Source organism: Rhipicephalus microplus, chromosome 3 (assembly GCF_043290135.1).
Source record: "Rhipicephalus microplus isolate Deutch F79 chromosome 3, USDA_Rmic, whole genome shotgun sequence".
In the NCBI taxonomy this organism is placed as follows: domain Eukaryota; kingdom Metazoa; phylum Arthropoda; class Arachnida; order Ixodida; family Ixodidae; genus Rhipicephalus; species Rhipicephalus microplus.
The window spans coordinates 3,108,700-3,127,332 of NC_134702.1; the positions used below are offsets into that span (position 1 = coordinate 3,108,700).

Here is an 18,633-nt window from a genome sequence, read left to right on the forward strand (position 1 = left end):
GAACTCGTTCACGTAGTGCGCATGAAGCCTTACGTCAGCGAGTGATTGCGTGAGACTTATCTTTTAACAAAAACTGCATTATTGACTTCGCATCGGGTCGATGCTCTTTGAGAGGGAGGCAAATGACCCGTGTCTACATGTGGACAAAAACGATGATGGGGGGATTTAGCGGACACCAGGTAGTGGGCCTCTGGCTTGACGCGAGAACGAAGATCTTGTGGCTCAGCTGTTGAGAACACGCTGCTTTCGCTGCCTCAAGGCGTACTTGTGCTTTGTTCGCGTTGTACTGCGACAATATATATATATATATATATATATATATATATATATATATATATATATATATATATATATATATATATATATATATATATATATATATATTCTGTGGGAAAGTTCAGTGGGTCTGTTACGTATAAGAAAAGAAGCTCGTACGTGTACCAGCTTCTTTTCTCATATATATATATATATATATATATATATATATATATATATATATATATATATATATATATATATATATATTATGGGCATTTAGTATACGCATCCTCTTCACCGGTACATTATCATCATTATCATGTGTGGCTCATTCATCGTAGCTGTCGGCTGCCGGTTCCTCGGACCTAATAAAAGGTAATCCAAACCAAGACTTCATACGTGGTGGAGGTGCTGGGTAAATCTCCCGCCATCCTTTCAACCACTCTACCCCCTGGAGCTACGTTCAGGTCGCCGCTTGAGCCAGGTGTCCGGAAATATGTCGCACCAAGATGAGGCCGGTGCTGCAGCCGTTCCCACTCAACCACCGCGTGCCGCGCCTTCTCACGTCATCAACAGCCTCCAGCGTGAGCCCCATCCCTTCGCTGGTATGCGCGGGGAAGATGTGGAGAAATGGCTGGACGATTTCGAACGTGTCGGCGCTGCTAACCGGTGGGATAACACCTACAAACTCGCTCACGTGTGATTCTACCTCAGGGGTGTCGCGAAGACGTGGTTCCTCAACCATTTTATCGACATCCCCGACTGGTCAGCCTTCAAAGATTAGCTTCGCCATGCCTTTGGCACACCGGCTGTTCGTTCGGCTCTCGCAAAGAAAGTTCTCGCGACTCGGAAACAGCACATCGGGGAGTCGTATACATCCTACATCGAGGATGTTCTTTCACTATGCCGCCGGGTTGACACACCAATGACAGAATCAGACAAGGTGCGCCAGCTTCTTAAGGGGATTGCACCCGTCGCATTCAATGAATGCCCTTGCAATTCAGAATCCGGCTACCGTTGCTGACGTTGCGACAACCTGTCAGCGCCTCGAAGAACTTGAGTCTATGCGCCTACAACCAGACAGTGACGCGGCCCGTATTACGACTGATCCAAACCTGCGAGACACGATAAGGGCAATTATACGTGAAGAATTAGAATCAATAGGATTCACACTACCTTCAATGTGTCCCATTTGGTCTTCTTCAACGTCATTGCGGGATGTCATTAGAGAAGAGCTCACGTCCATGACCCACATGGCCAACCTGCAGCCCATTGTCTCTCGTACTCTACCATCGTTTCCGCATACCGCCGCCGCACCACCAGGCACCGTTAGCTCGACGTCCCCGCCACGAACGTACGCGTCGGTTGCTGCCGCACCTCCCACAAGCTTTTCATCACCACCGCCTGAGCCGTCACCTGTCCTTCTGACTGCTCTCTCTCCCGGTGCAGTTAGCGCAAGCTACTACCCTCCTCATCGATCGACTCGGCCTAGTTGCTATTATTGCGGCTATCGTGGTCACATTGCACGCTTTTGCCGCAAGCACCAGCAAGACGAGCGCCGAGGGTATGACATACCCGAACGGGACTATACCGCAGGAGCCTTGTACCAGGGCCGCCGTTATTCGTCACCGCCGCGTCGGTCTCCATCTCCGCCAGCATCGGGTGAACTGCGCAGTTAGTCACCGATCAACCCGACGCCGTTCACTGTCGCCATACCGTCGCTCTTCTTCTCCTCTTCAGCCTGCTTCCCTTACTTCTGATGGGCGTTCGGAAAACTAAGCGATGCAGTTTTTGGAGGACAAACTGCATTCCAACACAGGGCTCCAATTCCTCCAGCGCGCCCCTACAATATGATTGCGGTCACAGTTGAGGGAGTGGACGTTGATGCTTTGGTAGACACTGGGGCTGCTTTTTCTGTTATTCGTGCTGATTTGTGTGCCCGTCTTCGAAAAGTCACGACGCCTTATGATGTACCGACACTGGTTACAGCCCAGGGAACAATGATTCGCCCTTCCGCTATCTGTACTGCCCGAGGAACCGGCAGCCGACAGCTACGATGAATGAGCCAAGATGATGATGCTACGCGACAACGATGAGGATGCATGAGCCCCACATGATAATGATGATAATGTACCGGTGACGAGGATGCGTATACTAAATACCGACACCAATCCAAACCGTGTCTTGGTACTCCAAACCGAGACTTCAAATATATATATATATATATATATATATATATATATATATATATATATATATATATATATATATATATATATATATATATATATATATATATATATATATATATATATATATATATATATATATATATATATATATTATTATTATTACGACTCGGGTGTAACGAGGTTTATTGGCCGTGAACTCGGGAACGAACAAGCGCAACGGACCCGAAGATGAAGCGCACGCTCAAAAACGATGATGATTGTAAGCCAGAACAGGTGATGATGATTGACTGCTGTCCAGATGAGGATGAAGCGCATAATAGATGCCTACACTAATTCCCCCCACGTGGAAGCGGCCAGCCTGGCCACTGCAGGCGGGTAGTCAAGGTGACGAGAAATGTCATTTGAAAAGCTTCATACGGGAAATGTGTACAATGTCGCTGTTGCGGTAACGGCGGTCAGTTGGCACGACAAGAGGCGTCACACGATAGTTAACAGGTGAAGTCTGCTTTAAAACTACATATGGGCCGATTAATCAAGGCTGGAACTTGCCACACAGACCAGGTGTGCGAATTGGTGTCTATAGCAGCACCTCGTCACCCGGTCGGAATGATACCACACGATGAGAGGTGTCGTAGACGGCTTTCCTTGCTTGTTGCGTAGTTTCCGTGTTCATACGAGCGCGCTGGCGGCACTGGGCAAGGCGAGAAATATATTCTTCTCAAGAAGACTGTGATGGAGGGCCATTGCTGATGAAGAAGGAAACGTCGATAAAGAAAGTTGGTGAATGTCCGTAAACGAGATAAAACGGCGAGTAACCGGTTGTGCGCTGAACAGCAGTGTTGTAGGCGAAAGTGAGGAACGGTAGAAGTTTATCCCAGTTTCTGTGATCCGGTTGAATGTATACGGCGATCACGTCGGCAAGGGTTCGATGAAATCTCTCGGTCAGGCCGTTTGTTTGAGAGTGGTAGCTATAGACGCTGTTGTGTGTGTAGTACCAGAAACGCGAAGAACTTCACCTAAAAGCTGTGACAAGAACACGGTTCCACGGTCACTTAGAAGGACACGAGGAGCACCATGACGTAGAATTATGGCCTGAAGGGCGAATTCAGCAACTTCCGATGCTGAACCAATAGCTACCGAATTGTCTCGGCGTAGCGTTTCAGATGGTCTACGGCGGTGACTATCCGTCTATTTCCAGCGCCAGTAATAGGAAGGGGCCCATAAAGATCGACACCGACGACCTCTAAAGGTGTTGTAGGGTACGTCATTGGCTGTAATTGACCAGCAGGAGGAGATGTCAGAAGTTTGCGAAGTTGGCACGGAGAGCAGGAACCCACATACTTTGCAACACTGGTAGAAAGACCAGGCCAATAAAAGCGGCTTCGAATGCGGTCGAAAGTTTTGCGAAAGCCGAGATGGCCAGCAGTCAAATCGTCATGAAAAGCGTTAAGTACATGATGCCAAAGAGCACGTGGCAGAACAGGTACCCAGCGTTGACCGTCAGGATGATAAATGTGACGATACAGCACACCGTCCTGAAGCTTGAAGTGCTCGAGTTGTCGACGAAGCCGTGCATTGGGTAAACGCGTAGCTCCTGAGAGGTGGTCTATAAAGCGCCTACAGTACGGGTCAGTACGGGTCAGGCTGCTGGCGAGAACTGAAGGGTTGGTCATCGTCAATTAGTGGCTGGCACAGCGAGGCGAGCAAGGCAACAGAACTGGGAGTCACGACCGCACTGGTGTCGTTGGAGATGGCAGCTGGAGTGTCGAACGAAGCCGTAGGTAGTGGGCAACGAGAAAGGGCGTTGGCTCCTGATGTTTTTTGCCATATTTATAAATAATCTCAAACTGATACTCCTGTAAGCGTAAAATTCAATGACCCAAGCGTCCGGACAAGTTCTTCATTGTAGAAAGCCAGCATAGGGCGTGGTGGTCCGTTACGATGGTGAATTGACGGCCGTGCAGATAAGGGCGGAACTTTTGTATGGACCAAACCACAGCGAGGCACTACTGTTCAGCGATGGTATTGTTCTCTTCAGTAGAATTAAGCACTCGGCTAGCGTATGGGACGACCCTTTCCCGTCCAGAGTTATCGCGTTGGAGGAGAACAGCACCTATACCGTAACCGCTGGCGTCGGTATGCAGGAGTGTCGGGGCGGTGTCATCAAAATGGCAGAGTACAGGCTCTGACGTGAGAGCTTCCTTCAGTAGGTCAAACGCCGACTGACATTCTTCGGACCACACAAAGGGTGCATTAGAAGCAAGTAGTTTGTGAAGTGGCGCCGCTATTGAAGCGAAATTTCGTATGAAACGACGAAAATAGGATGCGATTCCAATAAAACTTCGCAAATCCTTAGGTCTTGTGGGGCGTGGAAATCGAAGGACGGCAGTGATCTTTTCGGGGTCAGGGTGAATACCGTCCTTCCTCACTACATGAACGAGAACCTTGATGGATTTGGTGGCGAAACGGCATGTCTTGGTGTTGAGCTGCAGACCCGCGCCGGCTAGGCAAGTTAGGACGTCATCCAAGCGCGTGAGGTGCTGAGAAAACGTTGATAAAAAGATGATAATGTCATCAAGGTAGCAGAGACACGTCTTACATTTCAGACCACGCAAAACGGTGTCGATCATGCGTTCAAACGTCGCGGGCGCATTATAGAGCCCGAAAGGCATCACATTGAATTCGTATAAGCCATCAGGGGTTGCAAATGCCGTTTTTTTTTTGTCGTCATCCTGCATGGGAATTTGCCAATATCCCGAACTCAAATCAAGGCTTGAAAAGTATTCGGCGCCTTGCAGTGAATCAAGGGTGTCGTCGATGCGTGGCATGGGGTATACGTTCTTGCGTGTGTTGTTGTTAAGTGCCCGGTAATCGACGCAAAAGCGCACGGTGCCATCTTTTTTTCGTACCAAAACAACAGGGGATGACCAAGGGCTAGTTGATGGACAAAATATTTCTCGTTAGAGCATGTCAGCGACGTTTTCCTCGATGATTTTTTGCTCAGCAAGAGACACGCGGTACGTGCGGCGATGCACAATAAATGTTCCCTCGGTCTGAATACGATGCGCTGCAGTGGTAGTTCGGCCCAACGTCGAGGAGCAGGTGTCGAAAGAATCCGCGTGTTTCGTTAACAAAGCAAACAACTGCTGCGCCTGCATAGCTGTTAGGTCATCACTGACAAGTGCTGTGAAGGGAGAGGAAGAACCAGGCTTACTCTTAGAAGGGTCGTTGGTAGAGGCAGGTTTAAGTGGCGTGACGCTGACAGGCTCAGCATTTACAACACAGGCTACTGCAGTGTCCACTGGCAGGGGAACTTTCTCCGGTGTTAAATTCGTAGCAATGATGAGCGCAGAGCCATGGCTAAAGCGTACGACACCTGACGCAAGGGCAATGCCTTTAGCGACACAAGTCGACGAAGGGGACACCAAGACGTCACCGTGGTCGATGTCCTTAGAGGTCAGGGTCACAATTTGCTCTTGATGTGGCGGTAGTTCCAGTTCTTCGTGAGCGAACAGGTGTAGTGGCTTGTAAACGCCTTCGTCGAACATGGAGTCCGCATTAGGTGCAGAATCCGTTCACCACAACATATAGCGGCTGAAGAAGAAGATAGGAAGTCCCACCCTAGAATTAGCTGGGGAGAGCACCAGGTAAGCACAGTGAATTGGATGTAATGCAGGATGTCATCGATAAAAACACGAGCAGTACAAAGAGCAAAAGGGCGGATAGTGTTCCCCTGGGCTTCGACAAGAGAGGGTTTATTATAAGATGTCATTACTTTTTTGAGGCGTTTACACAAATCATATCTATTCACAGAAACTGTAGCACCGGTGTCCACCAAAGCGTCCACGAGAACTCCTTCCACCATAACAGAAATCATGTTGAACGGGCGTGCTGGAGGATGATCCGTCCTACTGTTACATGCAGTTTCTCCTACGAAAACTGCATCATTTAGTTTTCCGACCGGTTGCCTGTGGTAAACGAGGCTGGCCGAAGAGGAGAGAAGAGCGACAAAAGGGCGAAGGTGATCGGTGTTGCGACTCCGGGTCCCGCGGGTCTCAGTTTGGTAGCGGGCCCCCGTCCTAGAACCCATCGTCGAACAAGTCAGATGAGGCGCTCGTAAAAACGACAACAATTTATTTACATGGTTATTGCCGTTGTCGAGGTGATCAAGTAACCAGAACTGTACAGGAGAGCTGTTGAACTGTAGAACTTGAAAATACACAAGAGTCTTCCGTTTGTATAGCGCCGCGTTGCCAACGCTGGGCGCACTGTCCGCGGCTTCAGCCAATACGGTGCTCCATGGTTTAGGTGCTCCACCCACGAAGGAGAGGAAACACACCACATAATTCATGTGCAGAGGGCACAGTCTACACGATGCTCAAATATGGTCACCAAAACACTGCACCGGCGTTTTCGCACACGTCACCAAGTTTCGTGCACGTCCGATGATTTTGGTTTCCAAGATTCTTCTGGCAGCTGGGTGAGGTTCGAAAAACCGGCTGCCAGTACACGTGTCAAACTTGCCTGAGTCTTTGGGTAGGAAAATGTAGTGGTGGGCCAGCATATCTTCAAAATATGCCACCCCATTCAGCCGATCCTATGGAGAAAGGGAAGGAGGAGTGGTCGACTAATCCCTCGTCGTCGAGGTGGCCTCCCACAAGGGCTGCAGCACAGTGCATTTTCCTTCTCTTCAACCCCACATTCCATTCCTCGATTGCTAGAAGCAGGGGCTTAGCTGCGAATATCCAAGACTCCGCTTCTCCTCGCAAAGCGCAGCCACAACCAGTTTGGCTTTAGCTTTCAGCCTGAACTGCAAATACCATGCTGGTTCCGAGATTTCCAGTTCCTCGGTGACCTCGAAAATGTTCCAGCTGCCTCCTTGTCTGCCTCGAAAGCTTTGCTCGCAGCAAACACAATGGCCTCTCTTGAGTCGAGCTCACAATGGCCTCTCTTGGCCCGTGCGTTTTTTCTGGGCGAACCAGTCCCGAACCCCTCGTTCAGGTTTTGTTCCTCGGTGACCTCGAAAATGTTCCAGCTGCCTCCTTGTCTGCCTCGAAAGCTTTGCTCGCAGCAAACACAATGGCCTCTCTTGAGTCGAGCTCACAATGGCCTCTCTTGGCCCGTGCGTTTTTTCTGGGCGAACCAGTCCCGAACCCCTCGTTCAGGTTTTGCCGAGAGGAAATTAATCCATCTTGACGGCACACTCGGGAACGAAGAAGCGCAACGGACCCGAAGATGAAGCGCATGCTCAAAGACGATGATGATTGTCAGCCAGAACAGGGGATGATGATTGACTGCTGTCCAGATGAGGATGAAGCGCATAATAGATGCCGACACTTCGAAGCCTTTTAACAGTGGGTCGTCCTCTCCAGCGCCTTCTAGTGGGTCGCCCTTTTAGCAAAAAGAAGAGCAGCTCGTGCAGAGAGTCGGTACCCACATTGACTGTGGCTGTCAAGCATCATCGACAAGTGTCCGCCAATAAACGCCTCAACAATTTGGTGGAGAGTGCTACGCCCTTCTAACACCTTCGGTTAGCATTCGATGCCCTTGGAGCTTCGATCTCGTACCGTGACTTCTACCATGCACCAAGACGCCACGCAGCAAACGCTTCCTCCTGCGCCGACGCCATGTTCCAGTGTCCCCCGCACCCGCGACCCTCCTGTCTTCATTGGCGCGGATGGCACCGACGTCGAGGACTGGCTCGCTATGTACGAACGCGTCAGCGTCCCCAATCATTGGGACGAGGCAGGTAAACTCGGCATTCTGGTTTTCTACCTCGCGGGTGTGGCCGGCATGTGGTACAACAACCACGCATCCGATTTCCCCACTTGGTCCGCTTTTAAAACCACCGTCGTCGACGTGTTCGGCCGTCCTGCCGTTCGCAAGCTGCAAGCCGAACAGCGGTTACGTGAACGAGCACAGCAGACCGGTGAGTCCTTCACAAGTTACACAGAGGACATCCTTGACTTGTGCAAGAAAGTAGATGCGAGCATGTCAGAGGCTGACAGAAATACCCATGTTCTAAAAGACATCGCCGACGATGCCTTCACCATGCTCCTGGCCAAGAACCCTCGCACTGTCGCAGAGATCATTACACTATGCTAAAGTTACGAGGAGCTGCGGCGGCAGCGCTCGATGACCCGTCGACCACTCTCACGTGACGCTGATCTCTCGGCTTTGTCAACACTTCCTGACCACACCACCTTGCTCGCTGAAATCAAGTCATTCGTGCGTGAGGAAGTTGCCCGCCAGGTCTCTCTACTGGCTTTTACTTTCCCGCAACGTGCTCAAAAACCGTCAAGCACACTTCCGCCTCCCCTCCGCCAAGCCATTCAGCAGGAAATCGCGGAGGTCGTTCCTGAATACCACCAGCTGCCTCCAGTATCTACACCAGTCAGTTACGCCCAAGTTGTCGCCAGGCCACCCCCACCGATTCCTGTGACTGGCTCCCTTGGTTACACCGAAACTATCGCCAGGCCCCAGGCCTTCGGAGAAACTGTGCCGCCTACATATCCCGACGTCATCCACGTGCCCCGTGTGCCGCCCACTGTGCAGTTATATCAGCAGCCGGCTCGCCCATCGCGTTCTGCGACATGGATGGGACCCGCGAACCGATGGCGCACTGCTGACAATCGCCCCATCTGCTTTGCTTGTGGTTGCGTCGGTCACGTAGCACGCTATTGCAATCGTGTACAGCAACCGCAGGTCGCCTCCAATATTCCCAGCCAATTGAGCCGCTTTCATGACCAACCGCCGCCTACGTCACCGTCGTCCCGCCCCGCTCCATCTACCTGCCGTTCACATTCTCCGCGACGTCGCTCACTGTCAGCGATGCGGCCACGTCCACTAGACGGTGACCAGGAAAACTAGTCGTCGCAGTCCATGAGGCAAGGGCTGCGACGCTGTCGAACTGTGGAAGCCCTCAGGAAAGCCCATCGAACGTGATAGACGTGCTTGTGGATGGTGTTCGTGCACCTGACCTTGTAGATACTGAAGCCACCATATCCGTCATGGACGCAAAACTTAGCCGATTACTGCGCAAAGTGACCACGCCACTTTCCGGGCTCTCCCTCCGTACAGCCAGCGCCCAAAGCATTCACCCTACAGCGATGTCTACAGCCCGCCTCATGACTCAGGACGTGATGTATGCCGTTGAAGTCGTCATAATTCCTTCATGCTCTCACGACGTCATCCTAGGATGGGATTTTCTCTCCCGCCACGACGCCGTCATTCATTGCTCACGAGCAGAAATAGAGCTGACACAATTATCTTCTTTGACGCCGGCCGACAGTCCACCTGCTGCAAGCAAGTTACTCGTCAGGGACGACCCACTGTTCGAAGGCTTCGCCACAACACACACACACACACATATATATATATATATATATATATATATATATATATATATATATATATATATATATATATATATATATATATATATATATATATATATATATATGGGAAGAGAAGAAACACAACTTAGCGGTTGTCTTAATTTGATTACCAACGGCACTTGTTCGCAAACCTTGACAACAAAGACCAGTCCACTGGTCAAAACCGTTGGTAATCAAATGAAGACAACCGCTAAGTTGTGTTTCTTCTCTTCCCATATATATATATATATATATATATATATATATATATATATATATATATATATATATATATATATATATATATATATATATATATATATATATATATATATATATATATATATATATATATATATATATATATATATATATGGGTACGTCGGCTGGCATCGGAACGGCGTCATGTCAAACCCATTCCTGTTCTTTGTACAGGTATTCCTGCCTGTGGTGTCTACGGCGGCCAGCGCATCGACTACGCAGACGAAGATAAATGCCATCACGCTCCCGTATCAGCAGCTTACCCATGACCAAGAACCGCACGTGCTGAATCTTTCTACACCGCATGATGGCGCCTCGACTGCATCGACTATGGCTATAAAAGGACGGCTGCAGCAACACCCGCGCAGTGGGCACGTCGGCTGGCATCGGAACGGCGTCATGTCAAACCCATTCCTGTTCTTTGTACAGGTATTCCTGCCTGTGGTGTCTACGGCGGCCAGCGCATCGACTACGCAGACGAAGATAAATGCCATCACGCTCCCGTATCAGCAGCTTACCCATGACCAAGAACCGCACGTGCTGAATCTTTCTACACCGCATGATGGCGCCTCGACTGCATCGACTATGGCTATAAAAGGACGGCTGCAGCAACACCCGCGCAGTGGGCACGTCGGCTGGCATCGGAACGGCGTCATGTCAAACCCATTCCTGTTCTTTGTACAGGTTGGTGTCGATTACTCCTCAGTTAAAACAAGCAATCGTTGTTTTATACAGCTGACGTGCCCAAGCTGTCTACATGCTTTTTTTGTGAATACATGGGATCTTGTACGGTCTTTGCTAATGTTGTGCGGAGACGTAGAGCTCAATCCCGGACCTAGTACCGCGGAACTTCTCAAACAATTACTTGATGGTCAGAAACTTATACAAGAAAGGCTAAACGCCATTGAATCCAAGCTGCAAAAAGTTGACAAAATCGAAAAAACTGTGCAGTGCCTTGAAAAAAGGCTTGTGGATTTAGAAGACCGAAGCAGACGCAACAACCTTGTGGTATTTGGTATTCCGGAAAGCGAGAATGAATCAACCGTTGTCCTAAGCGAGAAGGTCGTTACTGAGCTTTTTAAAGATACTTTGGGAGTAGAAGTACACTCAGTAGAAAGATTACACAGAATGGGGCGTCGCCAACCAAATAAACCTCGCCCTGTGATACTGAAATTGTTCGACCATCGTGAAAAAATAACCGTTCTACAAAACTGTTTTAAGCTAAAAGGAAAGCGCATGTCAGTGTCTGAAGACTTCTCCGCTGCCACTAGGCAAATAAGAAAACAGCTCTGGGATAGCACGGCTGACCTACGCAAATCGGGAAGGAAAGTCAGACTCGTGCACGATAAAATTAGAATTGATGATGAGCTATTTGAATGGGACGACGAACAAATGACTAGAGTATCAGTTTCAAAACGCCGATCTAGGGCAAGGCAAAAAGATGCGTGACCACACAGTCACACAGAAAGTTTTACTTGCCTAAACATTAATGCTCGCAGCATCGTAAATAAAACAGCCGATTTGGAAAGCATAGTCATCGCGCACAATCCAGAAATTATAGTAATCACAGAAACATGGCTTAACAGCGACATTGGTGATTACGAAATTACACCCTCGGGTTACTGCATCCTTCGAAACGATAGAGATACGCGTGGTGGCGGAGTTGCGATTATATTCAAGGACTCGCTGGAGTTGTTGAGACTGCCCGACATCATAGGAATCGAATGTGTTGTCGTGAAGGTTATCTTGAAAGAATGTGCATTGATAATTGGCGGTTTCTATAGGCCCCCTAGTTCAGACATATCTTTCTACGAAAGGCTTAATAACTTTTTATTGCCTTATAGAAATCACTCCAGTAATCTAATGCTTGTTGGAGACTTTAACGTTCCCCACGTTGCCTGGGACAATGACTTTCCCTATGCGCTTTCAAATGAGGCTGAACATATTCTTGATCTTGTGTTGTTTCATGATTTAACACAACTTGTTCATGCACCTACTCGAGTCCAAGGTACCAAACAATCAGTCTTGGATCTATTCTTGGTCAACCACAGGGTATTACAGCGAAATCCAACTATCCGAATCTTAGAGGGTATATCGGACCACAAAATTGTATGCCTGGATATGCAATTAAGCTGTATCCACAAGGTGACAAAGCGAGAAACTTCTGTTCCTGTGTTTGCACGTGCAAGTGATGTTGACGTACTTGACGTACTAGACAGCTCTTTCGCACACTTTGTATCCCTCTACGAGTCGGATAAGCACTCGGTTAATCACCTGTGGAACTTTTTCAAAAACCTTGTGACAAAGTGCATTGACGAATTTGTACCACGTAAGCGTAAAATAATACGGAACACTAACCCCTGGATAACCAAAGAGATAGTACGCTTGGGACGAAGACTTAAAAAAGTAAAACAAAAACTGAAACGGCGCAACGAAGCGTCCACAAGCAACTTGGTTTGCGCACTGAGATTGCAGCTTAAAAACTGTATTGCTGACGCTAAAGCTCATTATCAAAACGTGCAACTAAAAAAGTTTATTTCTTCGTCCCCGGCGAAATTTTGGAGGTATCTGTCACCAAATAAAAAATCGGCACCTACTCTTGTCTTAGACGGCAATGCGGTGACTAACAGCTCAGAAACAGCGCGCATACTCAATGAATACTTCTGTTCAGTTTTCACTGATGATAATGGCACGGAACCTGAATTTCTTTTGTTTGGTGATTTGCCACCGATTGACAATATAGAAATAGATGAAGAGGGCGTATTTTCCCTTCTGCTCAAGTTAGATGATAAGAAATCTAGTGGGATCGACAACATACCTAATGCTTTTCTGGTGCGCTACGCAGAATGGTGTTCTAAGTACCTAAACCTAATCTTTCGGAAATCTCTTTCTCGAGCAGAACTTCCTCATGACTGGCGTTACGCCAAAATAACTCCCATACCAAAAAAGGCAAACCAGTACATACCTTCCGCGTACAGACCGATATCGTTGTTATGCGCATGTGTTAAAGTTCTGGAACACATAATATTCAAGCACCTTTCCGCGTTTATCGAAAGCAACAACATAATAGACAGTCGCCAGCATGGCTTCCGACGCGGCTTATCGACGGTTACGCAGCTACTCGAAATGGTACATGACCTTGCCTCTGGTCTGGACAAACAAAGCCAAATTGATATATTATTTCTAGACTTTGAGAAAGCGTTTGACCGCGTGTCACACCGTAAGCTTCTAATCAAATTCAAGGCGATTCTGAAAAATGACTCTTTATTAGCCTGGATCGAAGCATACTTGAGCTGCAGGTACCAGTGCGTCACAGTTGGTGGAACCAACTCGCCATCCGCGCCAGTTCAATCCGGCATACCTCAGGGATCCGTCCTGGGGCCTCTTTTCTTTTTGGTTTTTATAAATGACATTGTCCGCGATATACCAGTTAAGATAAGGCTTTTCGCAGATGACTGCGTGCTTTATCAAGAAGTGAATGATCCTAGCGACCAGCTTCTTTTAAACGATTCTTTATCTAAAATTCAAGACTGGTGTACGAAATGGCAAATGAACATAAACCCCAAAAAAACTGTTGCGATGACCATAACCCTCAAAAAAGATCCTTTAAAATTCCGATACAACCTAGGCAATCACTCCTTATCATTCGTTTCGCAATATACGTACCTTGGCCTTGTAATCACATCTGATTTAAGGTGGAACGATCACATAGCTTACATTGAAAAAAAGGCTTTGAGAAAACTAGGTTATTTACGAAGGACGCTAGCTAAAGCAACCCGCGAGACTAAGCTACTCGCATATAAAACGTACGTAATACCATTACTTGAATACGCGTCGCCTGTATGGGACCCCCACACACAAGCTAACATTGATAAACTTGAATCAATACAGCGAAAATCTGTACGGTTCGTGTTTAATGCCTACCGACACGACACATCTCCATCAGCTCTTTTGGAAAGCGCTAAGCTGAAAACTTTGCAATGGAGACGTTACCATGAAAGAATGAAGTTGTTCTACCTCATATATAATGACAAGCTAGCAATTCGGAAAACCAATTACATTAAACCAATTTTGCGCCGCGAAACGCGCTCCTCCCACCCTAAAAGAATTGATGAGCTTCTCTGTCATACTAACATATATCGGTACTCCTTTTTTCCCCGCGCAATCAACGAGTGGAACAAATTGCCACCAGAGGCTCTGGAAAGTGTCGATCTGAAATCATTTCTCCGTGCGTTACCTGCTCCATCTTTCTGATAGCTACACTCCCATTTCCTTTACAGTGCCTTTGTTCTTGTGCCCATTTTAGACAAAATATTTGCCTTACAATTTGCCACGCTTGTAACTAACATGCCCGGATGTACTTTTTGAATTGTTGCTGACTATTCTTGTACTTGAACTTTTTTTTTTTTTTTTTTTTTTTTTTTTTACACAGCAAAACCTGCTGAGCACTACTTTCGTGCAGTTTTCAGTATAGCCTTGTATGGCATGGCAATTGTGGACTGCATTTCCAGTTTCCTTTCTATGTGAATCAACGCGTTCCTTTTTTTTGTACCACTGTATAATCTGTTCAATATTTTTTTTGTACTTCCTGCATTTGTGTTCATTGTACCGCCCACCCCTGCCCAAAGTCTGGCATTCAGACTGGCAGTATTCTCCTAAATAAATAAAAAATATATATATATATATATGTGTGTGTGTGTGTGTGTGTGTGTGTGTGTGTGTCTGTGTGTGTGTGACGAAGTTTTTCCAATGGGTCAAACGTACTTGGGAAGAGAAGAAACACAACTTAGCGGTTGTCTTAATTTTATTACCAACGGCACTTGTTCGCAAACCCTGACAACAAAGACCAGTCCACTGGTCAAAACCGTTGGTAATCAAATGAAGACAACCGCTAAGTTGTGTTTCTTCTCTTCCCATATATATATATATATATATATATATATATATATATGTGTGTGTGTGTGTGTGTGTGTGTGTGTGTGTGTGTGTGTGTGTGTGTGTGTGTGTGTGTGTGTGTGTGACGAAGTTTTTCCAATGGATCAAACGTACTTGGAGAGAGAAGAAACACAACTTAGCGGTTGTCTTAATTTTATTACCAACGGCACTTGTTCGCAAACCCTGACAACAAAGACCAGTCCACTGGTCAAAATCGTTGGTAATCAAATTAAGACAACCGCTAAGTTGTGTTTCTTCTCTTCCCATATATATATATATATATATATATATATATATATATATATATATATATATATATATATATATATATATATATATATATATATATATATATATATATATTTATATATATATATGTATGTATATATATATATATATACATATACATATATACATATACTATATATATATATATATATATATATATATATATATATATATATATAGCCAAGTAGATCCTCTGTGAGCGGTCGCAACGTGATTTATTTCGGCGTTTCGGCCTAGAGTCTTGCCTTCATCAGGATCGAGGGTACAGTTTGTTGGTGCTCAGCTTCATACAATCTTGAATCATAAGGTGAGAGAGAGAAAGAAGAAAAAAAAGCGAAAAAAGCGAGAAAAAGAAAAGGAAAAAAGAAGGAAAAGAAAAAAGGTGAATATAAGGTGGACTCCCCCGGGCGACCCCTTTGAGTCTTTTCTCCTCTTTCCCTCTCCATCTCCCTCCCCTTTCTCCTTTTCACCTTTAGGATGTTTGCGGTCTGTGTATCCTTCCTTTTACTAACGCATTGTTCCCGACCAGACGGCGCCTCCTGGCTCTGGCGGTTCGGTGGGGGGGGGAAAAGATTTTTTTTAAGAAGGTGCTAGCGAAAGCAAAAGTGCTAGCAAATGCGCTAGCAAAGGTGCTAGCGAAAGCCGATACAGCAGTGGGCTTGTTGGTCCGCTACATCACCTGTGCGGATTTTAACCCTGTAAAGTTATGACGATAGTTATAGCGCGAAAACAGAACGACGACACAGAGACAAGAAAGACACGATGGAAGAAGGACACGGAGGAAGTTGGTATGACATCGTCATGTCATACCAGCTAGCCTAAGCTGCCACACTTCTAGCTGTAAAGCAGTTTCAAACATGCTGCTCATATCCTCATTTGTATCTAACGAAGCATTATTTCTGTGTGCATACGATTTAATTTTTTATCTGCCTATTTTTTTTGTGTAATTCATTTTGTTCTTTTATTTGTAAGCTCTGATTATACGTATTATTTAATTTCTCATTATAGAATGCGTATTATGTCTTTATGTATTTGTTTTCCCCTCCTGTGATAGCCCAGTGTAAGGGCTGGCAATCTCTGTAAAATCATGATAACTAAATAAGCATCCAGATTTGCCGAAATGCCGGTGTCGGCGTCGGTGTTGGCGGCATTAGTCGTGAGCGAAAAATCAACCTTTTCCGGAGCCGACAAATCGCGAATGGTGCAAGCAGGATAAGTATTAAAGACGTTCAGTTCGAAACAGAATGGAGCCTAGGCTTTTTGCGAGCCAATCAGATCCTCTAAAAGAGAGCCGTGCCATTGCTTGCAACTGCTTCGAAAAAAAGTCACAGCATATCCACGGAGTGTATGATGACGAGTGGGATGAAGCATCCGTCCGTCCGTCCGTCCGTCCGTCCGTCCGTCCGTCCGTCTGTCTGTCTGTCTGTCTGTCTGTCTGTCTGTCTGTCTGTCTGTCAGTCTGTCTGTCTGTCTGTCTGTCTGTCTGTCTGTGTAACAGAGGAACGGACGCATGGACGCTACGCTCGATTCATCATCATTCACTCCGTGGATATGCTGTGAATTTCATCAGGATGACTCGATGTGAGCGGGGGCCCGCGCACATCAAGGCATCCTAAATTTCTTATTTTAACATCGTTATGTATACTCTTTGATTGTCAACTATACTAAAACTGTTAACGCCATCTAGTGATAACATTTCCAAGAACATATACACACAACGCCATCAAGTGAGCAATTCTCAAAACTAATTAGAAGTGGCTACTACTACAACATGCTACTACTACGAGGGAACGATTCCCATCTTAAGTGGCTTCGCCCCAAAAGCAGAAAACACTGTCAATGTCATGTGGTGAGAGGCTAGCTCGTGTAACGTTGCGTGGCAAAAGCATATATACAACCACGCCAGGCGTCAAGAGAGGTGACTTGCGCAAGGAGTGGCTGTTTTAAAGGCCCACCCATCATAAAGTGCTCAGACATATTTGATCACCTTTAGCAGCAAAAGCATCAACAGAGTAAGCAGAGGTTTGCGTGTCGCCTTACGGGCGCGTAGTGGGCCCCTTGCCTATTCGCAATAGAACGAAGTTTGGCGTAGTGAGCACAGCACAACCGTACATGCAGTCAGGATAGTTTTAAGTGGTCAATGTCGTTCGTTTCCACGTGGCACCACTCAGGCATGCACCGAAGCCAGGCTACCACTTAAGAAAGCGAAGTGCAAGGGGCCCGCTATCGCGTTCGACTCTTGAAGGCGAAGCTCAAGCATCCTTCAAGCTTGCGCTCAATGTGTTCTTTGACATGCATTTCGGGCGCAGGCCCACGTGAACCACTGCGTTCCGATGTACCTCAAGCTCAAATATTAGTAGAAGCACAATTTACTGCATGGAACTTAGTACAAGCTGAATTTCAGTTAGGTTGACCTTCGAAATACCTGCTTTGTCGTGTTAAACAAAGCTTATTTTCTTCCAAACATCGTTTACAGGGTGAACCATATCCTGAGGGACTTTGAAAAGTTCGGCAAGACATTCGACTGTCAGCTGGGTGACGTTATGACGCCCCACTTCAAGTGCAGCACGTGGTAAATGCTTGTCCGAGTAAATTAAAGATTCAGTCAAATCGACCATGGTATCTTTGTTGTCCCAGATGAGTTGTTAGTTCGAAGTAAAGTACACGGCTACTCTGTGGGTGCGTCAAGGTTGGAGACGTGTCGTGACAAAATGGACAGACGATCCCGTTCAATGGACAGGCCTGCTAGAAGAAGCACTGGGGTTATGTAAAAAAAACATGGTTGATCCCGAAGCCAGTAATCAGTAAAACACGAAAGTGAAATGGGTCCTTAGAGAAGTAGTTTAATGGTTACTCTTCAATGATATAAAAGAGCTTGCGCAATGTCTATTGGTGTTTGATAGCTATAACACTGCTTAACATGCATGGCTGCATCCACGTAGCCGCTTAGTCATACATCTTCATCCCGATGACTAACAATCATCATTTATGGTTAAACAAACCCTTGTTGTCAAAGGTATTTGTGGTACCTGTAGTAGTTAACGGTGATAGTGGAACCGAAGAAAGTGGTGAGACAGTCATAAGAGCGTAACCATAAGAGCGGACGCCGAACTTGGTCTAAGATCGCCTACTCACCGCATGTTGAAGTTAGCACCACTGCCCGACGAAAGGGAAAGGCAACGCACGTCACGTCGTGTCTTTGGCCGGCCGCCATTGTTCGCGGGAAGAGCGTACGCGGGGAACGCGGAGTTGAAGTCGGACAAAGCTGGCGGGCGTCGCATAACTGTGTGCTATGGATGGATGCTATGAGCGACGGACGACGA

At 46.7% G+C, this 18,633-nt stretch overlaps 2 protein-coding genes across 4 annotated transcripts in view; both read left to right on the top strand.

The window, feature by feature from the left end:
• LOC119184222 (neprilysin-1) overlaps positions 1–17,924 on the top strand; it is a 246,194-nt gene extending 228,270 nt beyond the window's left edge. For all 3 annotated transcript variants that reach the window (XM_075888738.1, XM_075888739.1, XM_075888741.1), the window contains one exon: positions 17,787–17,924. In XM_075888738.1, coding sequence (XP_075744853.1) covers positions 17,787–17,886 — 100 coding nt within the window. In that variant the 3' untranslated portion in view covers positions 17,887–17,924. The remainder of the gene's footprint in view (positions 1–17,786) is intronic.
• LOC142803573 (uncharacterized) lies at positions 10,213–14,576 on the top strand. The gene is made up of 2 exons (XM_075888731.1): positions 10,213–10,771; positions 14,520–14,576. Exons 1-2 carry the CDS (start codon positions 10,232–10,234, stop codon positions 14,559–14,561), a joined length of 582 nt encoding a protein of 193 aa, XP_075744846.1. The 5' UTR covers positions 10,213–10,231; the 3' UTR covers positions 14,562–14,576.
• Positions 17,925–18,633: the final 709 nt, after the last annotated feature.

Excerpts from the sequence above, each read along its gene's own strand:
- LOC142803573 (XM_075888731.1), top strand. The coding sequence starts at position 10,232 with ATGTCAAACCCATTCCTGTTCTTTGTACAGGTATTCCTGCCTGTGGTG. Across the intron at positions 10,772-14,519 it reads CATTCCTGTTCTTTGTACAG|CAAAACCTGCTGAGCACTAC; the intron begins GTTGGTGTCGAT and ends TTTTTTACACAG.